Here is a 23,149-nt window from a genome sequence, read left to right as displayed (position 1 = left end):
CCCTTCACTACGGCATCCCTCAAAGCCTGAACCACTTTGGGACGTTAAACTCCCAAAAGCCATCAAACAGTGACATTCCTACATTTATAAATTACTCCATTTTTTCACTCTGCCACTCTTTTGGCATGGTGATAATGAGTGCATTATGGAAGCAGGGACAGAACTTTTTGTGTAGAAAAAATCAGCCTACTGAAGCTATTTGGAGAGTGTCACTGTATAACATATCCTTGTGTAACACTTGAGGGTGACTGCAGGCTCTTACCATGTTTCGTTGTCATGCCAGGCTTACTGCAAGTTTGGCATCTCAATGAAGCACATAAAAATTTATATTGTCAAAAGTACTCATGATATATGAGGGAAAATTTGTATTTATTCATTTAGTGCACTTTCCAAAAAGCATGCCAGATTTCACTGCTCTTGGTCGAAAAGTAAAAACTTAAGTCCCGAAACCTGCCTCCCCTCTTACATCAGAGTTGTTTGCTTCTGCTTCTGAATGTTTCAGTGCAGATCGTAAATGTTCATGGCACAAGCTGTGTAATCATTTCAAAAGCACTACAAGTTTGAGACACTCACAATGAGGCAGACATGGGTGAGACTTCTAACTCATTTATTCAGTAAAACCCACACGTAAAACCGCATGTAGGTTTTTTCGAGCGTTCATCCTGATGATGGTAGCACCAGATTTTGTTCTGGTATTTTTTTTATAATACTGTGTGCTAACATGGAAGAAGGTTCAAGAGTTGCTGGTACCGTTGTGTTCTTTGTATCGTTGCCAATGGCCGTGGCTAAACCATGGGCATAGCGTTGGGAATCGGCCTCGCTTGAAGAGGGAGGGAGTGGTCGTGAAGTTGGTAATGGTCCACGTAATGGTACAGGCATTGCTGATAAATGCCACTATATTGGGAATGTTACATTCCGGAATCTAAAATTCATGCTTGTACTGCAGGCAGAACAGTGTTCACATGGCAGAGCGCTATCGAGTGGTGGTGGTCTATGGCGAGACTGGCTCGGGAAAGATGATGCAAGGGCCCCAGTTCATCCTTGAGGAGTTCATCTGCAGAGGTGAGGGCTCTGCCTGCAACGTAGTCGTCACCCAGCCGCGGAGGACAGAAGCCATCAGCATAGCAAAGCAGGTGGCACAGGAGCAAGGCGAAGAGGTTGGTGGTTTTTCGTTTACTGGCATCGTACAATGCTGTCATAGTGCAAGACAAAGACGACAGACTGGAAGACTGGATGAGTGCTCGTCCAGTCTTCTAGTGTATCGTCTTTGTTGTCTTGCGCTATAATGTATATGCATAAGCAGCTAGCCTAACACTCCATTATTTTAAGGTACACTGCTGATAGGTGGCGACACGGAAATTTTCAAAAACGAGTTTGACGGAATCTAAGTGAGCTTTTGAGGTAAACTTTAGGTCTGTTCATTTTTGGGGTGCTATCAGGGCTGCACTGGAAAAGGGCCTGAGGGGTGGCCCTGAAGAAGCGACATCAACTTGCTGGCCTCGGCTGTGGAATTTCGGGGCCTTAAACCAGGGGTCCTCAAACTGGGTTTCAGGGAACCGATTTGTTCTTTGCTTTTTGTGTTGCCGGAGAACCTAAGTCCTTGCATGTTTCAATCCACCACCCCTCTTTTTTAGCTTGTGCTTAGCTTATGATGGCCTTGATTGCTTATGTACCGTAAAACCCAACAAAATCAAACCCTTTTATTTAGCTGCTTTGTCTTGCATCTTTTCATGCTGCAATTCATTATCCTGGTAAGTGTGTCCACATATGTGGATGCAATCTGAACACTGTCAAATCTCACCTGTGCAGTATAAGCTCATTACTGCATTTACACGATTGTATGTCAATTCGAATATAAGTCGACCCCTCCCCCATGTCACATCATGAAAAAAAATAATGTGTGCCCATGGCCACATTCCACAACACAAATGTATTTGTTACTGGACTACTCGTTCACACTTGCGCTATCGTCCTCACTAGTGCTGCCATTGTCATTGCTGCTGCGGTCCCACAGCACGTCGTGCTACCATCGTCATCCAGTGTGAAATCCCGCACTTCGCAAACAACTGCACCACAACATCACAGGGAACAGCTGAAAATTTTGACTCGCTGCAGCCACACCTGCATCACCCTTCCCAAAACTTGTGGCCTGGCATGCAGTTCGTTTCTTCGGCGCAAAGAATGACAGCCATCTTGAACATGGCCATGGACAAGTGCTGGACGCTTCCTGGATGTGCACCACTAACGACTATTGACGAAGAGCAACAGTAAAAACTAGTAAAACGTGACTGCCAGTCAAGTCAAATGCATCAAACACAGCCAGCCCTACCGGCCCATGGTGTCACCAACTCCTCTGTCTCTTTCACTCTTCACCCCACTCGTAACAGCGTCGTGCGAGCCGCGGCAGAGCTAGTAGTGGCGACTGCGATTGTGAGATGGTTCTCCATGTTTATGAATTCGAGTAACGGGGGTTTACTCCAACATTTCGTAGATGATTTCACCTAAATTTATTTCTTATCTTCATTTTCTTTTCGCATTGCACTTTCGAGTCTGTGCGAAAACGTCAAGTAGTGAAAAACTGCCAGTGTAACGAAAAATTGCAGACATTTCTCAATTTCATTGTATAACACGTACTGGCACCGCCTAAAATGTTTTGACGGGGCTAAATTATGCAATAACATTTCATATAAGCTGAAAAGAACATCCAATTTTGTGTCCTCACTAAAAGGATATGCGAACAGTTTGTTCCATTTCTACAAATTTGTGTGTGTCGCTAAAAGAAAAATTTTTTAGTAGTGGATCAGATTTTTAGTTGGCTTTTGCAAATAGTGCTTTTTTCGTTCGAAGTAAATTCGAAGCAAATATTAATTATTCTCTAATAATTTCGAAGCGAATACTAAAAAAAGGCCGAGGGCTAAGGTCTGGGATTTATTCAAGGAAAGTAAACAACTTGATTATTTACGAAAGTCTACAAATTTTAGTGTAAAAACACTGGCTGTTCCACATGCTGGTGTTTGAGGTGCTCCCTTCTGCAGCTTACAATGGCTCCTGCAGTCAAAAAAAGTCTTTCACTTCTTGTCTGGGTGGCTGGTATCGGAAGGTACCTATGGGCGTCTGCAACCAGGGTTGGGTAAAGGTGGCTGCCCTTGCTTTTCCACCACACAAGGGGGTCTTGGAACCGGGAAAGAAGGAGGCCTTCAAATACCCAGCAACCTCATCCGAGATTGTACGGCTTGACTGATGATGTGCACGCAAGCTGAAGTGTGTAAAAGCACTCCACATAGATCCCCGTGATTGGTTTGCAGAGCAGGTGCTGTTCTCACTTGTTGCTGTACCATGTTGATCAACTGGCACAATCCCTTCTGCTGCCGTTGTGAGTAGAGTGAACGCCCATTACTTTGCGGGTCGTTCAGCATAACAGACATCTTTTTATCTAGGATTGACCAACATTGACAATGCATGAAGGCATGACATCTTGATATCAGGTAACCTCGTCTTGATGCTACGCAAAGGCTTGAGGCAAGCAATGCTGCCTCACCACCTTCGGAAACATGTTCAGCTAGAACCACCTTGGTACACTGCAACATGGGGAATGACTTGTGACAGCGTGTGATATCTGTCCCCTGACAGTTCAGTTGTGGCATGGTCAAGTGGCTTCAAGATGTGCACTGCAGCATTCATAAGCTTCCACTCACTTGCGTTCAAGTTTGGAACTGCATCAGATTCTGAAAGTTCTACAGTGATGACTGTATGGAGCTTCACGAGTCTGGCCATCATGGCATGCTCACTGTTCCATCGTGTCGGGACGTCTTGTATAACCTCGACAGGGTCCAGCTGCATGTTTCTCTGAATTTCCTGAAGCCGTCCTCGGACCTTGGGACTTCGTTTGTATCTAGCCACAATTGCCCTGGCCTTAGCACAGAACTGCAAAAACCCCGACACTTCTCTTTTGGCATCACTGACACACAACTGAAGGGTGTGTCCAAAACAATGCACACCACTCCAGGATGGCCGCGCTACTGCAGAAGTAAAGTTACTTGCATTATCTGTAATGACGAAGATTGGCACAATATCGTGGGCCGGAAGTTCCGACTCCTCGATGACACCTGTGATAAATAGCTCCAGGTTTTCTGCAGTGTGAGAGTTTGTCATCTCTATGCAAGCCAATGCATGCACGTGTTGCATGAAGTCCCTGTCCATGACGTGACAAGTTACACAAACGTAGCTGTCATTTGCCCATGATGTCCAGCCATCAGCTGTGATTGAAAGCGACTCCACTCCACTTACAAAAATGTCCCCGAGCTTCTTTTTCACCTTCTCTTTGCTTGATGCGTAGAAGTCAGGATTAATCGCTCTCGAGAACATTGTCTGAGATGGCACGCCATAATCTGGCATTGCGAACTTCATCATGTCGAGGAAACCCAGTTCTTCAACAATGTTGTAGGGGTGCATACCATGAGTTACGAAGCGAGCTATCATTTTCGTCATCTGTTGGGCTTTTGGGGCCAACGCCTTCATTTTCGGCTTGAAACAGTTGGCTGTGGATGGTTGTTGACCACTTGCCTTGCTTGCCCCCCTGAGCTTGGAAGGCCTTCGTGTGCGTCCCACTTCTGTTGGTAGCCCTTGTGCAAGTCAGGGTTCCTCTTTAAATGTGTTGCTAGGGTTGTTGTCATACTTGTCGTGGTCTTCAGGACTGCCTTGCATTTAAAACATCAAGCTTCGGTTCCCGGTGGAATCTTTACAAAAAGGTCCAAATCGGATTGCTGGCCACATGCAAGCCCCCCATGGTGCTTTCTGAAGTGGTCCAATGCCGCCGCGGCAGAGACAGAGTCGCCCACTAAATGCAATCGACCACACCACCACATGCTGCCACACTGACAAGATGCGTTTTTGTATGCCTTTGTTCTGAGCTTTGCTGGCTTGGTTTGGATTGGATTGGATTGGAAGAAGTATTACTGTATTAAAAACCGAAACTTCCGAAAACGCCTTCTCCCTGCCGCATGCGGCTATTCGTTTGAGACGAATAGTTCGAAATTTCTGAATAGCAAAATTCGAATCGAAGCGAATATCGAATATCACATTATTCGAAAATATTGAATATTCGCACAAGCCTAATTTTTAATAATGAAACAGAAGTTTTGCAACGTCAGGCACATTAAGGAACCACAGGTGGTCTAAGTTAATTCGGAGCCTTCCACTTCGGTATCCCTCACAGCTTAGGTGTCATCATGACATTAAACCCCACATCTTATCATTTTCTTGCTTATCCAAATGTTTAGTAAAAGTGTGAAAGTTTTGCACTGGATACATCACCAGCCGTGACAGCCCGGCTTTGGATCAAGATAATTATTCAACATTTTGTGTGCAGTTTATGTCAAATAAAATTTTTATTTATTGAAGCTGTTTGTGAAATCGGCAATGGCGATTTTGTCTCCTGACTTCATGGTGTCACATATCCTTCAAGTGCTCCTCTGCGGTAGCTCAGTGGTTATGGCGCTCGGCTGTTGACCTGAAACGTGCGGGTGTGAAGGCAGCCGCGGTGGCCGCATTTTGATGGAGGCAAAATTCTAGAGGCCCGTGTACTGTGCGATATCAGTGCGCGTTAAAGAATCCCAGGTGGCCGAAATTATATTCCAGAGCCCTCAACAATGGCGTCCCTAATAGCCCGAGTCACTTTGGGACGTTAAACCCAATAAAGCCATCCCCTACAAGTGCAGTGCGTTTATTGCCTTGCAGCTGGGTGAGACGATCGGCTTCCAAGTGCGGATTTCCAAACAGCTGTTGTCGAGCCACGGGGGCTTGCTCTTCTGCACTGTGGGCATCCTCCTGCAGCACCTCAAGGGCAATCCAAAGCTGCGCGGCATCTCGCACGTCATTGTGGATGAGGTGCATGAAAGGGACGTCTGCACCGACTTCCTGCTAGTGCTCCTCCAGGGGGTGCTGGAGCTGAACTGCAACCTCAGAGTGGGTGTCTCTACACTCGTTTATTCTCTATAGCCTGAACAATGTCTAACCCTTGTGTACGGGCTCCAATCTCCACAGATGTGGATGCACTTAAGTGGGCCTCTTCGATTATCCGCCTCTGGCTGCCAGAGGGCACAGCCAGGCGCTTGATTTTCTTGGGCTGCTCCGTGCACTTCCGGTGGCTGCCCAGAACGCGTTTGTTTTATTGCGAAGCAATACTACTTCAGGTCGCACTTCAGCCCGTTCCGTGGCGAGGCGGTGGTAGGCACCATTGACCTTTAGCGTGACCTCGCTGCGTGACGTCATACCACGTGACCTAGAGTGATGTCACACCAGCTGTGTAAAAACGGGGCCCCATCTCACGCCGTCGCGAGGCGAGGCGGTAGCCACCAACGGCGGCCTAACTCCCGCTCCTCTCACCAGGGGCGCAACGGTCAGAGTGACGTCACACCAGCTGTATAAAACAGCTCCGCTTCTCTCGCCAAGGCAGTCATACAGCCAGAGGTTACAATGGTGCCTACGAACAAGGCAGCTCGGCAGAATGCAAAGAGGAAGCATCAGCGAGCTACGGAGACGGAAGAAGAATGAGAACGACTTTCTAAGCGGCGTGCCCAGTATGCAGCTCGGCGACAACGTGCAACCTCCTCTGTGGAAACAGCAGAAGCAAAGGAAAAAAATATGAGTTTGCCCGACAGTGAGTCTCCTTCTACTAGTTCAGAACGCTGGAACGCGACTAAACGGCAGAGGCGTGTTCAAGAAACCCCGGAACAGCGGCAGCAGCGGCTCGAGAAGGAACGTGCGTTTCGAGAGAAGGACAACGAAAAGCGAAGAAAACAGTGTGCAGAAGAAACACCTCAGCAGAGACAAGAGCATTCGAAGAAAAGACAGGAGAAATGTCTCACCAAGGCTGGCCCGACTCAGCCCGAAGGACACATTGCAGTAGAACGACGTGAAGAACATGCGAGAAGAGTAAAGGAGTTTGAGACGGCAACGCGTGAATTCAACAGACGCTTTACTAACAACCCGTTCGGCTATGCGTGTACAGTGTGTGACCGGTTGTGGCATAGGGACAAACTTACGCCGATCCGTCAAAGACGCCGCTCAACCCCATAAAGCGGTCTACTCGAACCATGTTCAACAAAAACAATAAAAACGTGTTTTGCTACCTGGACGAGGTCTCTATAGGCGACGCGTATGGGCGCGTACCGCGCTACAAGAATGACATTGTAAGATGCAAGATGGGTCTACTGCCGGACCCCGGGGCAACCAGCGACACGCCGTACACACAGATGCACAAGTGGGGCAAACTTAAGATGACCGACGAACGATGGGGTTGTTATGCAGACAACTTGGCCATCTACAACGTGGCTGAAACATACAAGCTACCGCTAATGCATCGTGAAGACGACGAGGAGACGTACAACAATCTGTATCGCATTTTAGATGCGGACAATAACCCCAACATTTATTACGGCGTAACGCTGCCGTACTTTAATGAACGCTACTGCAAGCACCGAGTGGGCATATCTTACGACGCGGAGAAAATGGAGTGTTACCGCACCGTCGGCCAATCGATACTGGAAGATTTTGTAATGGGCACGCTGGTGAGGGAAATGTTTATCGGCATACACGGATTCGACGGATGACTTCCTCTTAGATGATTCACTGTAAGCTGTAACACTAGCATAACCCAAGACTACCACCAGCCATATACTACCAGCTGATTCGAGAATAACACACTATTGCTTCGCAATCACCAGGCTTAACCAAGCTAAGCCATGGCCGTTTTTTTTCTGGGTTTTGGGCTGCCAGCGGGCAGCCACACTCGCCAGGACGACTTTGTGCTGGCAGCGCTTCGGCAACTAGCAGATTACGGAGAGGTGGTATGTTAGCGGTAAGTGTGCGTGGCCATATTTATTTGGACTAGAAAGACTGCGGTTCTTTGTGTGATGTTTTGCGGAATGCAGGTGCTTGTTTCGGCTGGAACACGGTGCAATATTGTTTGTGTCGGGTTCAGTGGCAACTTTTGCAGTAGTTCTCACTGTTAATCTAGTGGTTTTGCATACATGTGTGACTTTACACATAACAGAGGTCACTAAGTCTACAAAGGAAGCTCATCCTCTCCAACCTCACCTCCTGTCCGGCTTCTCCCTTCACATTTGTGGACAGGTTGTGTCACTGGCTTTTCTTCCTTTTTTTTTTTGCTGCCTTGAAAAACAGTGTTTGTCTCCAAGGAAGTTTGAAGCAAAATGGAAACTGTTTCCCTAAGCGTTATTCTTGTCAGTTTCTGTTCGCTTTCACTGAGAATAAGTTTCTGTGGCATGTGAAAACCTTGCAGCACTCGGAGACATAATATTTTGGATCCATTTTGCGAGTATAAAGCAACTAGGTTCAAACTGGATGCCCAGCCGGTCAGAATGACAGTGCCCAATCTGGATTACTGCGGCCAAAAATCGCCACTACGTTGTGACACCATCGGCTCGAAATGTGCATATCTGATCTCTTTGGGCATTCAGGCGTCACAGTGTCTTTTACTTTGCTAACAGAGGATGAAGACCTCATGCTTGATTTACGTTGCAGGGCACCGTTAAATCTGGAAAACGTTTCCTAGAAGCATCTCGAGCCAGGTGTACCAGTTGAATGCGGAAAATCGTTTTTAAAAGGGGCACCTCTCTTAGACACATTTTTCTTTTAATTTATGGACAGATTTACACCAAATTTTTACTGTCTGTGCATTTTCATGTGCTGATTCCGAAACTGCAATTGTTTTTCTCCTGCAGCAGTCACTTGTACATAGATCAAGGAAAGCATGTCTTTCTTTGGTGGAATCTTGGTTAACAAACATGACATTTTACGAAGAACATTTCTATTTATAAATAATCTAGGGTCATTAGGAGTGCTGTAAGGCATATATGAGCGTCCTAGGACGATGTGGAAGAAAGTTTCAACTGGTCAAACTTGAAGAAAGCTCGTTTTGGGGGCTGGTGAAAATTATATATTTTGAGCATTTTCTTGATGATCTAATGGTCTAAAGTTAGTATTACTGCAGAGCCTGTGCATTTATCTTTCTTTCACAAATAGAATTATAGTAATAGCTGTTATAGAACTGGAGATATTGCTCCTCTAAAATTCTGATTGTGTCAGAAAGGCAGCTGTGTGAAATTGGGGAAAGACATTTTTGGCATATTTTTGTGCCACCAAGGCCAACTAAAAATCACTGAAATGAGCTCTGGCTGTTTCTGGGGTGGGCGTACCACCATTTCTGCTCGACATAATAGCGCTTGCAACAAGGAAATTGCCGGAGAAGAAATGGCATGATCTGGAGGCTGGTACCAGAGATGAATGCCTTTGCATCATGACTTCCCAGAAGTTGTTGCCAAAGTAGAGGTGTGCATGTGTGTATCGCACAACAATGCTGTGATTGCAATCGACCCATAAGTAATTAATTGTGCTCTTCGCTTGTCTTGCACCTCAAAAGATTGAGAACAAAGTTTATTTCGTCAAGCTTTGAGATTCTGCACGTTGTGGGACGTCGGTTTGTGACCTCCACTGCCGTCACACCACTAGCATTGCTGTAAGGCTCGATCTATCGTGCCCTTGCTGGCTATCAACAAAAGCTCCTTAGGTATCACTTCCTCATCTGCACACTCAAGATTATGCTGCCTGTATGCAGCAGGAATCTCTTGAGAGGATCTGTGCTCACTCCTCGCTGTAGTGCTGAGCGCTGAGCTGGTTGCTGATCGTAGATAACAGGTTGTGATGATCCAGTGTACCGAGCAGCTTCAGATCTCTATCTTTTGATCCCTCTTAGGCTGAAGATGTTGCACATCTCGAAATGTGTATTCCTAATTTTGCACTGATGAACCAAGCTCGGCAGTGACAGTGGAACGGCGCAGTGCGACCAACTCGCACCGAGTTGCAAGCGGTTGAAGCCACCAGCCAACTAAATGTCGGCATCTTGGTCACGTGATTTTGGAGACCAATAGCAGTACGTGTTTTGCACAGTTTTGTACCTTTGTTTACCTCTTCCATTGTTTGCTTATTGTCACCAACCGAAAATATGGAAATAGCCTGAATCACGGCCTTTCAAACGAAGCCAAAATGTTGCGAGCAGAGCGCATATTTCTCTAACTGCGGGGACTCAATGTTTAGTACGATTTGACTTCAATTTAAGTGCACAGATTCACATATTTTGAATTCTACAACGCACGAATGAGGTGGTGTGTTGTAAAAAAATTTGTAGATAGCTGCAAAAAGATCTCAGGATAGAGAAAACTTAATATAAAAAATTCGATTTTTTTATTCTATTTTTCGGCTGTGAAGAGCCATGTCTCCCCTTAAGATGGACGCCCCTTTGTATTATGGTAGTTCTGGTATGACTCCAGTGAATGCACCTGACTGCTTGTTCTGCACAAGCATGTGTGCTTAAAATGCCTAATATGTAGTGGTCTGTTGACTGAGAGATAAGGCATAGGTAATCGTTCGAGAGGCTGAGAATTCTTAGTGCACAGTCTTGATATGCTCTCTCGAAAAATTTGAAAATTTTCTCCCACCCGATAATTAATGCCTAAGGGGTTATTTCTAGGCATGAGCAAATATTCAGTAATTTCAAATGTTCGATCAAATAGTAAAGTATTCGATATTTGATTTGATCCGAATGTTGGTACTTGAATTCTTCAAGTATTTATTGCATGCGAGTAACGTTTCTGGAATCCTTGCTTGGTGTGGTTTCAGTTCAGCATACTTCCTCTGAGATGGCATCATGCGTGTTGCCATAGCCCAACTCCATGAACACTTCCTAAGGATGTGCATAGCATGCCTGCACGTGTGTTAGAGCCAGTCTGCGCATGCACACAGCGCCCAGAGCTTAAGAGCTGTACCTGCCAGGTGCCTGAGCCTGCGCTACCCTCAGTGCGCACATGCTGGAACCGGCACGGCAGCATGCACCAGAGGATGCGCGGCTCTCTTGTCCTTTGCGGGATGAGCCTGGGCTGACTGCGGCTGTGGCAGCTGCTCTTCTCAGTGTGAAATTCGCCAAGCAAGCGGTACAGTGCACCCACCTCAGTAAGCTAGCACATAGAGATGGGTCTCCCTCCGGTGCCTTACACGGGGCAGTGATTGATGTGCGATGTGTACGGTGCTGCATTTAAAGAACGTGACGCCACAACGCGGGAGGCACGGTATCCCAATTAACACAAAGGGTGACGTTTTGACTTTTGGATAGACTTGGACTTGGCTTCCATGGTACTCATGTTGCCAACAGACGTAATACCCCAAAACTGTGGAATCCGAAACCTAGTTGCGATTGCTTCACAATGGCTGCACCGCAACACTGCTTTAGGGCAGTCAAATCACGGTGTTTGGTTTCAACATGAGGGTGAACTTTAAGGGACAGAAAATCTTAGAAAAAAACTGGTATTTCCACTGGCCTAGTTAATTCTGACAGTTTGCTTGATAATCCACAATGTATGCAGAAAGTCAACAGCTAATCAATTAATCAGCGAGCAGTAACAGGTACCGTGTGTCTTGTTACAGTAACTGATGAATTTTTTGGACTCTCTATACACAGCTGAAATCGAAAGGTTAAATTCATGCAAAAAAAAAAGCCCAAATTCACATTTCAGTTGCGAAGCACCTTTGGAGAAAGGGGTGTATAGTTTTCTGCACATTCTGACTTTTTTGTACTGCTTTAAATTAAGGGGTTATGAGAGTCTTAAATTTTTTTATTTGTTAACATACTTTGGTGAAGTTTAACTTTGAGGTATATCATAGGATGCGTCTTTTGGATATTCATTAAGATTTCAAATATTTCACCCGGAAGAAAATATGTATTTGGCAAATTAACGTATACTAATTAGGGTCTTAGACCCCCCATCCAGGCATGTCACAAGAAAACAGACAACTGACGGTGACTGCTTTCATTAACTTCGTGTTCAGTGGCTGCTCTGCCACTGATGAGACAAGGTTCAGATGCAAAACCAAACATGCTGCAGTGTGCAGTGCTTTGTGCCTACTGTATGGAGGTCCGCAAAACTAAGAGAAACATTTTAAAAAATGACGGTCGATTTAGCATGGCTAGTCCAAATTTGAATTAGGTGTGCTAGCGCTTCTGTTTCAGTTTGAGGCATGGTAATTCTTTCCCAGGTAATTCTATCCCAGATAATTCTAGGAAATATTGCAGCTGCGTAATTTCTAATGTAAATTTTACCAAATAATTAGGTCTGGTGGCCTGCATCAACACGGTTATTTCACAGATCTGGGGTGCGGGCACAGAGTATGGGCAAAGTTAGTTCACGTGTGTGCTTCTTGTGCGTCGTTTTTGAGGCGGCCGCTTCAATCCTACACAATACTTGTCTGTTGGAACCAGAAATTGCATTTTTAAGCTGCTAGCGACAGGGAAAAGGCAGATGACTGCACATAGTACAGCATTGCCAAGGTGGCGTTTGTCGTGGCATAGTTTTGTTTTCGCGCCTTCATTAGTTTGTGCTCGTGTCTCAATAGTGATGAAGCTGCACCAGCAGTCAAGACAAGCTTCACGCTGACTGTAAGTGTGCTCGGCATTGACATAGGTGCAACATGCTGCAGGTCACCGAACATGGTGACGGCCAACCTGCTATTGAGTATAGAGTACCTCTTTGGCTCCATTGCCATTCTGTGCGCCCCGATTGTTGGCTGTCAGAATGCTGGCACGGGATGAACCACTACCTTGAAATGACATTCGTGACGTAGCGTGTGGGAAAGCTGCCACAGTTACAATGTAACAGCCAAGTTTCTGTTGCACGGATTTCTATGGAAGCTTGGACAGGACTGGCTCACGAAGACATAGCAGCCAGGAAAATGCAGCATCCAAGAACATAACAGCGGAATTCTAGTTTTTTCTTGTTCCTTGTCGGTGACCGGCTGACTGTGTGCCATGCTGGCTTGCACAGTTTCCTTGTGTGGTGTGCCATGGTTAGAGGGTTAGGTTACCATTGTCTCCAATTACTTCATGTAATTGCAAAGTTTGTCCAATAAGGATGATGCATTCCCGCAGTAAAATATTTTGCCTGGGTCCTGTTTTAATGCAGTGGCACTAGAAAGAAAATCATCGGAAAGAAAATGTGTCGTCATTCAAACTTTGCTAGCTAACTGGAGGAAAATGACGTCACCTCCGGTAAAGGCATGAACAGCTTCTAATACTGTAGCTTGGCCAACACATTATGTAATTAGGTGTCCCTGTGAATTTTTTGGCTGTACTTGGTTAAATCGAAAACGCTCTTAATTAGAATATTTGTGTGGTCCCGATGACTTTGAAATAAAGAAATTTTACGGTGCTTTTTGGAGACAGACATTTTTCTCGCTTCACGTAACAGGGTCCTGATGAGTGCCACTATCAATGTGGAGAAGTTTTCTGAGTACTTCAATGGTGCGCCCATCATCAGGATTCCTGGAAAGATCCATCCTCTGAATCAGTACTTTCTCGAGGACCATGTGGCTGACAACTTAGTGCCCCAGGTGCACTGCAAAAGGTAAGCGTGGCAATGTTTGGCAAGGGCATTGTCTGCCTTTGCCACATATTCCAAAAAGCAAAAAAAAAGGTTTGGATTTAACGTCCCAAAGCTGGACTGAAAAGGACGCCATAGTGAGGGGCTATGGATTAATTTCGACCACCTGGAGTTTAACATGCACCTATGGATTAATTTCGACCACCTGGAGTTTAACATGCACTCACAATGTACAGCACACAGGTGCCATTTCCATTTCACCTTTATCAAAGCATGACCACTGTGGTTGGAATTGAACTCGTGCCCTCCGGCCCAGTATCCAAGCGCCCTAACCACTGATCCAACCTGGCAGGTAGAAGTGCAAAAAAAGAGTGGGAGAGGATGAACACAAATCATTGGACAGCAATTCTCCTTTTGTCTTTGTGCATTTCGATGGATGCGAAATGCTAGAGCCCCATTTTCCGTGCGATGTCAGTGCACTCTAAAGAACCTCAGGTCGTCGAAATTATCCGGAGCCATCTGCTACGACATCCCTCATATCATAAATTGCTTTGTGACGTTAAACCTAACCTAACCTGCAGTATATACTCTCGTAATGAACCCACTTTTCTTCCAGAAAAGTTGACATCAATTTGGGGGATAGTTTATTACGTGGGAAAAAAGTTTAAAGAGGTTTTTTTTGGAGAGCCAATATTTCATATCATGCATCTGCCCACCCATCCGTCCGTCAATTATCCACCCACCCACCATCAGCAAAAGCATGCATTCAGACAGCGGCGAATGCATCGTTCACACCGGAAGGCGTGTGCTATATCACATTGTGATACCCGGCCGTGATGGCGAATTGCGGCGAGATAAAACGAACATACTGAACTCCGGCCATCAAGGTCTGGTGCGCGTTGTTTACACCAAGTTGAAAATAACACGCAGGACAGTGAGGGGTTAGGCATTTTTGCTACGTTTCTCTCTGATGCTGGAGCACTCGCCGCCTTTCTAAGCACACAGTAGCACAGATTGTGCCCAGCGAGCCACCACCACCAGCGCCTTGGCGCTCTGCCCAGTTCGGAGAGCCCCCTCCCCTGGCCTTCCATTGGAGCTCTCCTCTAAAAGTAAGCATGCCGTAATGTTATCAGCTCCCAGCATATTGTAACACTGCCAAGGTCTGCGCTGCGGACGGCATGAAAACAGGAAGGGGTATGAAAAGCTATCCATTTAAAAAAAATAATTTTCACTGACAAAAGAGGGGTGTGGGTTCATTATGGAAGTGTGTTCATTACACAAGTACAGTCGAACCCGCATATTTCGAATTATTGGCTGTATTGAACACAAAGATTATCCCTTTGAAAATACTGTGCAAAAATAAAGGACAGTTGCATAGTATATCGAACTCCAGTTTCGCTGGCCATTCGATATTTCGAACACCGCACGGGGCCCCTGGGAAGTGCGCTTTCCTCAAAGACACTCGCATCTTGGGTCGCACAACGCACGGTACGGAGGCGAGCAGCGACGTTTGCAAGCCATGCCTCCTCGGTAAAGGCAGAAAACCGGCTCTTAAGTGAGGGCAGCACCTCCTCACTGGTGAGGAAGACGAGAGAACTGGAAAGAGTGAGGCGAGGCCTCCATGCCTGGCACCCCGCAGGAGCCGATTGCGAAGGCCACGAGTCAGGAGGTAGTTTACCTGGTTGCACCCACTGTGCCCCATGACTGGCGTAACTAGCACCAATGGCGCATTTCCGCTGAGTTTTCTTCGTCTCTCTCCTTTGTTTTCCTTTGTGCCTCCTTGACCGACTCCAGTTGACTCCAACGGCCAGTGTGGGGCCTGTCGCGTTTTTATGTGCGTGTTTTTGTTTCAACGTGTCCGTTGTAGCGTGCGGGACTACTGTCATCTAGTGAGCTATGGCATCTACGAACGTAAAAAAGAGAATCGACTTCGCAACAAAGCTTGAGATGAGGCAGCGCATTGAGAATGGCAAAAGGAAGTCCGTGGTACACGCATTCGGAATTCCACTGAGCTCTCTAATCGCACTGTTAAAAAACAAGCAGGACATCACACTCAAAGCAGGTGAGCAAAGTCGCTCGGGAGCTTGTCTTGTGCGCCCTGCTGTTTTCGACAAAGTTGAGAAGGTGCTGTATGTGTGTGGTTTCTCAAAGTCTGAGCGAAAAACATCCCTGTGGATGGCCCCATGTTAACGGAGAAGGCCAAATGGTTTGCCATGGCACTTGGTGAAGAGAACTTTTGTGGTGGCACTGGGTGGTTGCAACAGTTTAAAGACCGCCACAGCATTGTGGGAAAAGCCAATAGCTTTGGTTTTCAGATATCAAGGCGATATCAAGATTTTCCAGGTGTTAAGCCTGCAGCGCTCTGACACAGTTGGACTGGCTTGGTTTTGGCTCGTCTTGTATTAGAGTGGCTACAGCAGTGGGCCTCTTCGATTAACCGGGCTCGGGCAGCCGCTGCCTGCCAGCAAGTTCGCCCCTGACAGCAAACGGTATCATAGTCACATGGTCATCGTAGTCATCAACCTGTACGACAGTTGGCGACGACAGAACCAGCACTAGCTAAATTGGCTGCCATAAGTGACAACTGTGTCGCCTCGTATATGCGCGCACTGAGATGCATCGAGCAGTGTGCTCATGAAGGCTTTTAATAAAGCACATGTTTCAATCAGTCAAGCATTTCTCTAATCATATTCGCCTTTCCATTGTGCAGGACGCAATGAAGACCGTAAGCTGTGGTATCGCGATCAACTAACACCTCGCCAAACACATTCAGCACATGCATATACGCGCGTGTCTGAGTGTGTACTCGAAGCTGGAACCTACGGCCGCTCTCTTGAAAGGCCCTGAACACCATCGCAATATCAGCCGGGCGCACGAAATTAACAGCCGAAAATATTTTGTGAATCAGAACTACTTGCAATCGTAAAATGAAGCGTCGCATTTGTGCTTGCGAGGCGGTGAGACGTTGAAACTGCGATCACACACACGTATGCAAAAGAAACAGATAAACAGCGACAACTATCGCAAAAGGTACCATTACAGGCGACACAGACGATATACATCGTCGTCAAGTCGAAAAAAGCGCCTGCATCACGCAAAACATCGCATGAAGAACCGCGGTCCTTCTAGTCCATATAAAAATGGCCACGCGCGCTTCCCGCTACAACACCACCTCTCCGTTGTCTGCTAGTAGCCCGAGTACTGCCTGCACAAAATCGTCCTGGCGAGTCTGGCTGCCCGCTGGCAGCCTGAAACTGCCCAGCCAGAGAAAAACGAATGTGTTGTGGGCAGCCATCGGAAGTGTGCGGAGCAACCCGAGAAAATCGAGCACCTGGCTCCGTGCTCTGGCAGCCCGCAGGTAGCCCACGGGCTGCCAGAGGCGGATAATTGAAGAGGCCCGGTGTCTGCATCTGTCCGTCGCATACGTGCAGTTAAAAGGGTTTTAAATGACATGTGCATATTTCAGCATTTGGTATACATTTATCAATTATTTTTGTTATTTTTGGAAAATCCAAAGTAGCGATTGTGGCGCCACGCTGAGATTTACCATGTAGCCGCGGCACAACTTCGAGTTCAAAGGCGATTGAAAATTTCGAAGGCCCTCACTCGATGGCCATTGAAACTGGCCGTGTGATGGGTATTCATAGCATGGCTGTGGTCGGAAACTCTGCATGCCCCCCAGACAGATGGAACTCCATTTTCCAAGGGCGCTTCCCGGGCGTCGAAAAGGGGCATGCATCTCCATGCTCCTAGCACTGGCTTGCTCCCCCTCTCGAGCCGACAAAGAATTTCAAGCCGTGAAAAAAAGGGGTTGGGGAGGCACTGAAGGGAGAACTCAAACTGTGAAGTAGAGCTCGGGGAACCTGAAAGAGCTTCAAGCCATGGAGAATCACCGAGAGCCCCACGGTCCTTCGATTGTTGTAAACCGGACCTCTTTTCCGACGTGTACGCTGGCGCCGATATCAAGCACTCACCGAGGTTCGCTGGCGTCTCCTGCGCATGCGCAGACTCTTTCTGGCGTACACCAAGAGCGCCGGCTCTGGGCACGTACGCACAGGAAACACCCTAGGACTTCTTGTTTGTACTGCCTACATCTGCTACCAAAAAATAAAGCGTTCCTTGTGCCGTCCAAAAAATAAATGCTTTACCTGTAGGCTTATTTCATGAAACTTTGATCATGAGCTCATATAAATGCACTCTCATTACTGACTACTCAATCGCTTTGTCGTGCCTTAAACCGTCTGGCCACAAAATGAGCGCGGACTAACATGCTTTCGTTTATTTTTAATGCGGACTATTTCCGTACGTTTCATGCCATTGCACCTGTTGTATGAATCAGACTATAGACGAGCGAGATCATAATGATTAGAGACTGGAGAGACGAGAGTTGTGCGGTGGCTGGCTCGCCCGATGAGGCTGCATCATACTGCTGCATTGAGGGAGGCTTTAATAGTCCTGCAGGAGAGAAAGCTCGTTAGTTTTGGACTGATCCGGAAAACAGCCTATTGCTTTCTTTTGTGACCCCGGACAAAAAATCGCTGCACTGAAGCCTTGCAGTATGTTAACAGAAACCAAACCTAGCCTTAAACCTAACCTTACCTACGGTACACTTCCATTAACCCGCGAAATTGATTGCAAACTATTAATTGGTGACGTCTGCATTAAAACCTAAATCTAATCAAATATAAGGGTAAACTGTCGTGAACTAACGCAGTTAATGGTTAGTTCTTAACGCCTGGAGTGCCGCCAACGTACTGGGGATCGATCAGCAAGCCGGGCGGGAGCGGGCTTCGTCTCACCTGCATCTTTGCCTCATCTCGAGCATTTCCATCGGCTGCTGACTTGCCGGCTTCCCGGGTTTTCCTACCCTGTCTTGTCTAAGCCTCACTCCTGTGATCACCAGGCAGGTTTTCTCTCTATCGCTCGGTGTCCGTCATTCAGAGAACAAAGTTGGAAAGCACTTCGTAATGCGCGTTCTCTTGGCTTCTTTGCTTTTCCCAGGCTTCTCAGGGTAGGGACCATACCCAGGGTATCCTTCGTGCCTTACGGGTCCGTTTAGGCGAGGGTTCTGGGCTGTCGCGATTATGACTTTTCATTCCCCGCGCATCCATTTGCACTGTCAAGGCTCAATGGTGCAAACGCACGCCAATCATCTGCGCTTCCTACATAAACATCCGTCTTTGAACCATCAGTATAAAAATCTATGAAGTCACCATATATTTCCTCAAGTGCAAGAAATTCTTGTATTATATGTTGCTGTTGAGTTTGTTTTTTACGAAGCTGTGTAAGAGTGAAATCACATATTGCAGAAAATTTGTACCATGGAGGCAGTGGACCTCGTCTTCGAGCAATGCCAAGTAGTTGATCTAGTACGTCAAGATTTTGGCACGTCTCTTCAAAATGCAAGGGGAGTGGCCTGGTACTTTGCAGTTTTTTTTTAAACAGGGTTTTAGATAGGCACTTTGTTACTATTTGGTGACAGATGTGTTTAGGTAGTAAACAAATTTTTAGAATGTATGAACATGTGAGCATCGTTCTTCTGTATGTAAGTGATGGTTCGTTAGTTTCTACATACAGACTGTTTATGGGTCACATCCTGTATGTTCCAGTGGAAAGCTGCAAACCTAAATTATGTACTGGATCCAGTTGTTTAAGGTATGATGGCCTCACTGACTCATTAAGGGGAGACGCGGGTCTTTGGCGTTGGCAGATTAGTGTTAGCTACTCCACCCGAGGGTGCGGGTGGCCCCGCCAGAGGCTCACCGCGTGTAGCCTGGACAGGTGCCAAAGCCTGGTGTGGTGTGCTGCGGCCACGCACCACATTGCCGAAGTTTGTTTTTGCAGTGACGGAGAATCTGCTTGTTTTAGCGTATCGCCTTCTAGCTTCTTTGAAAGAAATGTTTTCAGTAGTTTTCAGAGTAATTATTTCTTCTTTTTTCCAGAACGGACAAGTCCTGGAGTATACAGCATGGTCTCCTTCAGAATTTGCGCACCGCGGGGCAGCAACACATTCATCTGATTGGTGGTTCTTCTAACATTTTGCACAAGTTTTGCGGCCGGGACAACTCTGTGAGTAGTGACCAAACCTATGGCAATTGAAACATCTGCACATTTATTTTCAGGTAGCCGACTTCAATGATTTCAAGCAGTGCACAGTGCTGGTGTTGAAAGTGAGGATCAGGTGTTTCGTGTCTATTTCCTTGTTATACTGCTGGATCTTTATCCACTGAACATTTATGACATCTTGGTCGGTAAGGCCTTCAAGCATTTTTTTTTCAGAGAGGTGAACAAAATCAATTTTATCCATGGTAAAAGAGCGCGGAAAAAACACAAGGACGGAACAAACAGGACGACACGAGCGCTGTTTCAACTGGTGATTTATTACGCACGTGTGTACAGCGCTCGTGTCGTTTTGTTTGTTCCGTCCTTGTGTTTTTTCCGCGCTGTTTTACCATGAATAACAGTAACCAACTTGCTCAGCTTTCCGTACTTCTAAAAATCAATTTTAGGATGCCTCGAACTGTGTTTAGAAATATGTGTGACGTGATGGAGACAGGAATCTCCCCTATCGATACAATTCAATTGAATTCTTTATTTTTCTAGAAATAATGGATCCTGGAAAGGGTCAAGAGCTAAAAGCTGTCTCGACAGCTTGACTAGGCCCATGACGCCTTCTACAAGGCAGTAGTGGTTTACAGCAACAGGTAGTGTCCATATTAATTGACATCAAGAAATGCAAAGAACAATGAGTTATACAATAGCAGAAATGCAATCAAATTATTAACTAAACAGCATGTGATTTCAAAATGTGTCTTTAGTAACTGTACTTATAGTTTTGAACACAGCACAATACCAACAAGAGAAGTTAAGCAGACAGAAATATAAAGAAAAATAGAATACATACATGTTCATGAAAAACGGCACTTGCAAATGAAAAGGTAAACATGCATAGCCATTCATTCTTTGAATAGAAAATACAATCTCAGTTCTTTAATGCCGCAACTCATCACACATTTATGCTCATTTAGAATAAATGGCAGATTATGCTGTAGTGACTGAAATTTATAATTATTTCCAAATTTCTGATGGACCCAGACATCATCATTACGTGTGGATAGTGTAACATGTCTTCTTTTTAGAGATCCTAGATTCATTAAAAAGTCTTGAAAAGCTACAGTGCAAAAGTAAAAAGAGCGGAGCAGGCGATACGGATACATATATTCAGCACTAATGATGTTGTAGCTTATAAAAGCACTTCGCGTGGGAGACAGGTAGTCAAGGTTTGCAATATGTCGCATCATCCTTTTTTGAAGTACAACTATCTTTGCAACGTTTCCTTTTGTCGTTGTGGCCCATACTAGACCACAGTAGTCGATATGTGGAGCAAACAGTGCGTGATAAATTTGGATTTTGGCCTGTGTTAGAAGATGTCGCCAGCGAGATAAGATTCCCATCACTGCGGCCAGTTTTCTATGTGTTTATCCCAACTTAAGTTTGAAGAAAACGTAACCCCGAGAATTCTATGTTCATTCACTACTTGAACTTCTTGGCCTTGGCATCTGACAGCATGGCATGTTTTGACTATCTTATTTTTAGCTGTAAATATTACTACTTTCGTCTTCGTAGGATTTATCCTAATGCAATTTAAATTGGACCAGAGGTGTAATTTGTCAAGTATTTGATTACATTTGATAATTAAATCATCTACATTCGGACCCGAAATTATTATGCTGCTGTCATCTGCATATATGATAAATTTTACGCTTGAATCAATGTTCACGATATCATTTATGTATATATTAAAAAGTGAAGGCCCTAATACACTGCCTTGTGGTACACCATTTTGCACTGGTAAAAAACGGGATTTCTGATTCTCTATGTACACTGCCTGCTTCCTGTTTTCTAAGTACGACTTTATTAAAGCAAGAGGTGTTCCACGGATTCCACTAAGTGAAAGGTTGTAAATTAAAATATTATGGGTTGAGGCAGTCAAACGCCTTACTAAAATCGATAAACAGGCTGAGAGTGAAAAGGTTTTCTTGGATATTTTGCACAGTAATTTCCTTAAGCGTTAGCAGGGCGGTTTCTGTTGATCGCCCTTTCCGGAAGCCGAATTGGGCGTCACATATATTATTCTTACAATGGAAAAATTTAGACATGCGAGTGAGTATCACCTACTCTAATTCTTTAGAAAAGACAGGAATGACAGAGACTGGCCTATAATTGCTTGTGTCGTTTCTGTCACCGCCCTTGAATATGACGCTCACCCTACTTTTCTTCATTTCGACAGGATGGACGCCTGTTTCTAGAACCAAGTTAAAAATAAGAGCAATCACAGGAGCTATGAATTCTATGACATATTTAACTGGTTTTATTTTAAGGTTACCTGCGTCTAAGGCCTTGCTATTGTTTAAGTTCATGAATGTCCTGTAAACTTCTAATTCGTCGGTAGGCTCAAGAAAAAGATTGTCGGCGCATGTCTTTATCGGCATTTCTTTATCGACATACCTTTATTTGGCAAAGAAGTTTGTTATCGTCGTCTGCTTTTTCGGGTGAATTTGAGCGGCTACAATAGCTCTAACAGCTGCCAGATGCTCCGCGGCACGCGAACCATCCGGAATTTGTTCACAGAAGTCTTCCAGCACGGACAAGACTTCTGCGGCTTCTTTCACCGTGCGCTTCGGCGTTTGGGGCAGGTGCTCACAATCGTCATCTTCCGACGAATCGTCATTGTCGGCGCCTGTCACTTCTTGGATGATTTCGTCCTTGGTCAGCTGACCGGCAATGGCGACACCATCATTGATGGACACGTAATCCGCGAGCCGCACGGCAGGAGGCAAAACGCTGTCGAAACAGCTGTCGTCTTCTGTGGTTGCATCAGCTGCTTCTGTCGGCAGTTCCCCCACACCGCAGTTCGGTTGTGCAAAACCGCTGTGCCGAAAGCAGTTCGCAATAACTGCTGTAGGCGTGTTGGCCCATTCGTGCGCCAGAATGTTCAAAGCGCTGAGGAGCGTAAGGTCGTACTTCTTCCCAGCTTCCATACAGAGAAGCATGCGCTGCAATACATGCTTTCTGTACTTGCATTTTATATGCTGGATTATGCCCTGGTCCATGGGCTGAAGGGCTGCGGTTGTATTTGGCGGGAGGAACACAAGCTTAATCCATTCCAGGCCCGACACCTTGCAGTGAGCACTGCAATTGTTCACAACCATGAGGACCTTCCATTTCTCAGCTCGAAAATGCCGGTCCATTTGATGAAGCCAGGACTGAAATATGCTGGACGTCATCCAAGCCTTCCTGTTGGCTTGGTATTCAACCGGAAGGCACCGCGCGTTCTCGAAGCACCTCGGCTTCTCAGCCTTTCCGATCACTAGGAGAGGCAGACGCTCTGTTCCCGTCATGTTGGCCGCAAGTAGCACAGTGACCCTTTCTTTTCTTCTTTTCCCTGCTGTGCAGGGGTCACCTTTAAAGGTGATCGTCTTATCCGGGAGTGCTTTAAAGAAAAGCGCTGTTTCGTCGGCATTAAATATATTCGGAGCATCGTATGCAGCTAGGTGTTCACGAAGCCCGGTGATCCGCCACTCCTCAATCCTGTCTTCGTCCACGGATGCTCTTTCGCCACACACACTCTTAAAAGTCAGATTGTGACGGCTTCTGAAGTGAGCAAGCCAACCTTCAGAAGCTTTGAACTCTTCAAGGTT

At 46.0% G+C, this 23,149-nt stretch overlaps 1 protein-coding gene across 1 annotated transcript; it reads left to right on the top strand.

The window, feature by feature from the left end:
• The first annotated feature begins 974 nt into the window (after positions 1-974).
• LOC144107272 (uncharacterized) lies at positions 975-22,872 on the top strand. Its single transcript, XM_077640277.1, has 6 exons — positions 975-1,157; positions 9,776-9,952; positions 13,317-13,472; positions 19,391-19,517; positions 19,571-19,618; positions 22,681-22,872. Exons 3-6 carry the CDS (start codon positions 13,324-13,326, stop codon positions 22,870-22,872), a joined length of 516 nt encoding a protein of 171 aa, XP_077496403.1. The 5' UTR covers positions 975-1,157; positions 9,776-9,952; positions 13,317-13,323.
• The last annotated feature ends 277 nt before the right edge of the window (positions 22,873-23,149 follow it).

The sequence above is a fragment of the Amblyomma americanum genome, chromosome 10, assembly GCF_052857255.1.
Source record: "Amblyomma americanum isolate KBUSLIRL-KWMA chromosome 10, ASM5285725v1, whole genome shotgun sequence".
Classification (NCBI taxonomy): Eukaryota; Metazoa; Arthropoda; class Arachnida; order Ixodida; family Ixodidae; genus Amblyomma; species Amblyomma americanum.
This window is presented reverse-complemented; position numbering and strand designations above follow the sequence as displayed.